The sequence below is a fragment of the Cydia fagiglandana genome, chromosome 11 (assembly GCF_963556715.1).
Source record: "Cydia fagiglandana chromosome 11, ilCydFagi1.1, whole genome shotgun sequence".
Taxonomy (NCBI): Eukaryota; Metazoa; Arthropoda; class Insecta; order Lepidoptera; family Tortricidae; genus Cydia; species Cydia fagiglandana.
Genome location: NC_085942.1, coordinates 4,588,483 through 4,594,658, shown reverse-complemented (window position 1 = coordinate 4,594,658; position 6,176 = coordinate 4,588,483). Strand labels below are relative to the sequence as shown.

At 36.7% G+C, this 6,176-nt stretch overlaps 1 protein-coding gene across 1 annotated transcript; it reads left to right on the top strand.

Annotated features, from left to right (window-relative positions):
• The first annotated feature begins 1,890 nt into the window (after positions 1-1,890).
• LOC134668640 (phospholipase A1 member A-like) lies at positions 1,891-2,526 on the top strand. Its single transcript, XM_063526081.1, has one exon. It carries the CDS (start codon positions 1,891-1,893, stop codon positions 2,524-2,526), a length of 636 nt encoding a protein of 211 aa, XP_063382151.1.
• Positions 2,527-6,176: the final 3,650 nt, after the last annotated feature.

Sequence of the window (6,176 nt, the reverse complement as noted above, 5' to 3'; positions counted from 1 at the left end):
TACCAGTGTTCAATCCCTGGATACAAATTTGCACAAGGCCCCTATACGGCTACCATCAGTTTGGCATTGACATAAACGCTATCGTGAACGTAATTTACTTTCTATGCATCTCGCTCGTACTGACATATTAGTGCGAAAGAGATATATACAAAGTAAATTACGTTCACGATAGCGTTTATGTCAATGCCAAACCTGTACGGTTACCATCAGTTTGTCACTGACATAAACGCCGTCGAGAACGTAATTTACTTTCTATACATCTCGCTCGCACTCGCATATTAGTGCAAACGGGATGTATAGAAAGTAAATTACGTTCTCGACGGCGTTTATGTCAGTGACAAACTGATGGTAGCCGTACTAGTGTAAATTTCATTCGTTAGCGTGACGAGCGTTCGCGTTTGCGTTATGTCTATTTTTGTATGGGATTTTGAACAGCGCGCCAAGCGGGACGTTTTGGAAACTCAAAATCCCATACAAAATGACACTTAACGCAAACGCGTACGTCACGCCACATTACGAATTAAATTTGTAGGCTGTGTATGAAGCTTTTCACCTATAAACTAGCACACATTAATATTAAAAAAACAATTGTTATTATTATTCAAAGCCCACTGTGTCCCACTCTGGGCAAAGACCTCCCCCCTCTTCCTCCACTCGTCTCTATTTAGTTCAATATCTGGCCAGCCTCTCAAGAAGGAGTCCAAGTTATCCCGCCATCGCCGACGAGAAACAACAATAATATTTATTAAAAAAAAAGCAAAAAACAATAATAACAAACAATAACATTTAAAAAACAATAATATTTATAAAAAAAATAAGTAGGTACTTAAATATTGATGACTTAGATGACCTAAAGTTCAGCATAAGGTTACCAATTAGGTAGGTAGGTGGCTTAAATATTGTTCTATTTTGCACTAAATGACCAGGTTAACCTTCAATTCATATTTTGATAAAAATAAATGTTGATGTTGAGTTTATTGACTTGTGTTACTAGAATCTGCGTGTTGTTTTTTTTTGCATCCGAAATAGATGCCGAGGCGACGTTCATAAGTGCTTGTTGCTAGGCCTACATGAATAAAAGTATATTTGACTTTGACTTTGGCTCTGCCTTAATTCCTTTTTGTTCCCTTTAATAAACAAGACAATTTTATTTCAGGTCCCGGCTCCTTAAAACCAGCCGTGATCAGGCCGAAAACTCTAGAGCAACTTACCTTATCTATTCTCAGCTCAGGCAATGTACTACAAGCTAATTACACCAGGTTTAACTACTACAATATGGATAAGTTGGTCAAGCATCCCGATATCGATTTTACGAAGAAAACCTCTATTTTCTTCCCGGGATACATGGACACAATTATGTTACCAAATGGAAGAACAATCGCTTCCCTCTATAAGGAGCTGGGATATAATGCGCTTGTAGCGGATTATTTTTATTTCACATTTAATCATTTTCCAAGGTATTTATATTATGAAATTTCCGATGAACTATTCTCAAGCTAGAGTACGAGTATGTTCGGAAAGAGAAGAGTCGAGGAATGTATTGGGCCCCATATATTCCACGACTCTTCTCTTTCCGCACAAACTCTAAAAATAATGTTTTCAAAACGTAATCTATGGCAATTGTTCAAAATTCAAAAGTTTTAATATTTGCATAATTTGCAGAATGCATAGTTTTCGGCGTAATAAAACATAATATAACTAGATTAACTGCAAAAAAGTCTAGTTTTCCCTGACTTTAAGGTCAGATTTTATTGAAATTCTTCAACAAACTTTAATATCAATAGCAAACCTCACAAATATTTACCACTATGGGTGTTTGAATCAATCTAGTTATTTCGCTCTTTCAGATCCGTACGAACTTTGCGCCCAGTTTCCAAGCACATTGCTGAAATGCTGGCCAAACTCACGGATCTTGGCTTAGACCCAAAACGACTGGAGTTAGTGGGCTACAGCCTCGGTGGACAAGCCATAGGTCTCACAGCCAAACACTACCGACAAATAACCGGCTATAACATCTCCTCTCTCACCGCTGTCGACCCATCTGGCCCTTGTTTCAGGCATCTAGGACCTCAAGACAGATTAGACCCGTCAGATGCTGATTTCGTCCTTCAGATCACAACGAATATGGACGGTTTTGGCATAGCAACTCCTGTTGGACAAGTAGCGATCTTCGTTAACGGAGGAGAATACCAACCGGGGGATCTTTGGTTGGCACCATGCCTAGTCCTGTGCAGCCATGGGAGAGCCTATTTCCTCTGGCTTTCCGCTTTGATGAATCCAGGAATTTTCATAGCTTTGCAGTGTGATTCTGTCCAGCAAGCCAGGGATGGGGACTGCTATGAAAGACAGCCAAGGGTCACGAACACAATGGACTTATTCACAGACAGGAGTAAACCTGGCATCTACTATTTACATACGTTTAATAGGTATCCTTATGGTTTGGGTAAAAGAGGGTTGAAAAGGAAGGATAATGAAATCGTGAAGCACTTGAGCTGGCTTAACCAGGAAGAAGTACTAACGTATTGATTAGTCATCATCATCTTCCTCGCGTTGTCCCGGCATTTTGCCACGGCTCATTGGCATTGGAATTGGCGTAGGCACTAGTTTTTACGAAAGCGACTGCCATCTGACCTTCCAACCCAGAGGGTAAACTATAGACCTTATTGGGATTAGTCCGGTTTCCTCGCGATGTTGTCCGTCACGGAAAAGCGACTGGTAAATGTCAAATGATATTTCGTACATAAGTTCCGAAAAACTCATTGGTACGAGCCGGGGTTCGAACCCGCGACCTCCAGACCAGCGCTCCCAACGTATTGATTAGTATTACTCGATTAAAGAGTGCAGGTACCTACATTAGGGTGGGCCGTTTGAGTAAATATTGGAAATAAGCAATAAGGTATTAACCACCTAAAAGATGCGTAATTTTATGTAGATAACGAGAAAAATAATTTAAAACATCTAGCTATTTACTTTGAGCCCTCTACCAACGATTAAGTGTAAAAATTAAATATATTTTTTTAAATAAAATTTCATTATGATTTTTTCCATTTTTATTTTTTGTTTGAAGAAAGCAATGCCTTAAGCATCCGACATGATTTTAACGTTCGTCAATTACACTCCTAAACATTTTTTTCTGAAGTTGAAAAAGTACTCGTAAATTGCGTTTTTCGGAAAAAAACTTTTTAATATATGGCAGACGCCCAAATTTGTATTTGAATCCTATTCTAGGCCCATTAGTGAACAATAAAATAAAATAGATCATAAAAATATATACTGTTTATAGCAAACCAATGAGAAAAAGCACATCGTAATATGCCTGAATTGGCATAAAACGCAACTTTTGCCTAAGTTTACAAAAATAGGAATAATTGTAAAAATGCATAATAAAAATGCCAAAAACTGTTTTTAGCATATTTAAGCAGTTCTACTTTCATATTCAATATAAACTAAAAATTTATTGTATATATTAACGACCCTTCTCGTATTTCATGCGACAAAGTGATAATTGTATTTTATATGAACTGTTGGGGTGTTATATTATATGATTTTAGTGAAAATTAAGAGCTAAATACTACTGAATTAGGTTAGTTAATGGTCTATTTATGTTATATTATAATAATTTTAATAAATAAGAGCCATCCAATATTTTTAATTTTTTTTATAATTTTGCCCTATTTTTTTTCTTCGTCGGTTGGTAGAGGGCTAAAAATAATACCTATTTTGATTATTTTTGCTAGAACTGTAATCTACGCATTATTACGCAACTTTTGATACCTATTACGATATGAGTTTTGAATATTTATTTTCTTCCATACAAAATCGGCCCACCCTAACCTACATTATATTATAAGGTTACATGTTAATAGTACCATGAGAATAATTAAGGTTTTTTGAGGTTTCAAAAAATATATATGTCGGCGGCCGATCGTAAGATCAGGCATATCGTGAAATTCCTAGGCATATCGTGAAACATAAAAATCTTTGACTCGTTCCCTGAGTCGACGGAGCCTACGGAGACGGAGGGCTCCTATTTCTCGAAGCAGTTTGCCCTTCGGGCATCTGAGGCAACCTAACGAACCTATCCTACCTATATATTGGTTTAATGTGACTATCGTCAAAACATTACACAGGAACATTACGATCTGCCTGATCTTACAATCGGCCGCCAACATATACATATCGAAGCAGGAGAGTTAGGGACCGAACCATTAACCAACGGACAAAGTTTGCAGATGAAGAACTCCCGACAATTTTATTAACAGTTTTCTGACCATGCGCTAATTTGTTTTTTGACCTAATAATGTCTTTAAAATCGATGAACACCGGTAGCATGCACGATAATCAGTCAAGTTGTGGACGGATCTCCATGGTAACGTTACGTAATGTAATGGAGTAATGTTTTCTTATTACGTTATCATATCACGCAAAATTATCGTCTGCAAATCGACTTTACAGACGAAATATCGGTATAAAACCATTTTTTTCTCGCTTACTGAATTAGAAATGATATTATTACATGCGCATATTCTACGAGGGTCGCACTGAAATATTCGGGAATGGGACACTTAGAAATAACATAATAGAATGAGGCATATAATTTATAAAAATGTAACTCTTTATAAAACTTTTAAGGTATATTCCATTTGGTTGTCATTTATATTTAAAAATTACTGACAATTTGAAAATTGTATGTCGAACATTATTTGAATTTTTGGCCAAGTGATTTTTCGGATCACATTTTTAAACGGTTTTCAATATGCCCTCAGCGAACAAATAAAAGTTACAATGGGCTTCTGTTATTTTTTTATGAACTAGAGTTCATCGTACGCTCGTTTGCAGTTAAAATTATATATGAAAGTCGCTTTCATTTTATCCCATGGGTGATCTTAAAATAGCATGTCATTCCAAAGCGACGTCAAAATTTAAAATCGCATTTGTGCTGTTAATTAAAAAGACTGCCAAAAAAGTTGCATATCGGCAGATTTCGACATTCCTAAATATTCATATGACAACAGCAAAAAAATCTTTTATATATAGATATATGTAAAAAAAACTTCAATTCCGTTGGCTACTTTACGAATTTCATACAAAACCACTAAGGCCCCAAAATCGCCATACAAAAAGGACTTTGGGATTATGAGCCGTGTGCATTACAGAATGATTACTTTCAAAAGAAAATTTATATGCGTGGTCAGTTTGAGTTTAAGTATGCATTAAAATAAAGATTGACTGTCTAGATGCGACAGTTTTCTCTATTCCCGACATTTTCAGTGCAACCCTCGTATTCCATATTCATCCACTTCTTTGCAGTAGCGATAAGTAAGAGACTTACCTACTTTAGACTTAGTCAGCAATAAATATTATGTTAGTACGTCGATAAAATTTATTATTGTTGATATTAAAGTTGTACGCAAAGATTACATAAAGTTTTATTTTTTCCAAAATTTTGTCTTAAACCTATGCCAACTTTATATGCTTTATAGTCTAGACGTTTAGTGCCAGCTTCTGAACATGGCATTCTTCTAAAGTATTCTAAACCAAAGAGAATTTAGTATAGAGCCTCCATCTCACCATACCATACCACTATGCCGTTGGCCTATGCTTGTATAGATGGCGACACTTTTTGACGTTTAACGAATTAAAAACAGTGAAAGAACAAGGATCAAATTTAAATCGTGTACTAAAAGTTTTAATCGTGTGTCGAAAGATGGCAGTAAATTAACTGTGGCTACAAAAAATACTTTTGACTTTGACCAAAAATAATAGATAGTATAGAGTAGAGATGCACCGGATATCCGGTTACTATCCGGTATCCGGCCTATCCGGCCAATATTTTACTATCCGGCCGGATACCGGATAGTGACCTACTATCCGGCCGGATACCGGATAGTAACATTGCTTGATTTTGGAGTAAATAAATTGGATTTAAGAAACAGACACGGTCATAATCGTACTTTTTTATTATTTTAAAACAATTTAATAATTCCATTGACTTGCACGCGCACTCATTTCGAACCTAGAAATGAGTCTGCGCGAACGTTTACTAGGAAACAGGTCAAACCTGCAGAATGCGCACCTAATAAACCGAAATGTAGGTATAGTTCCTCCGGCCGAATATCCGGCGGCCGGATACCGGATATTCGGCCAGTGTCCAGGCCGGATATCCGGTATCCGGT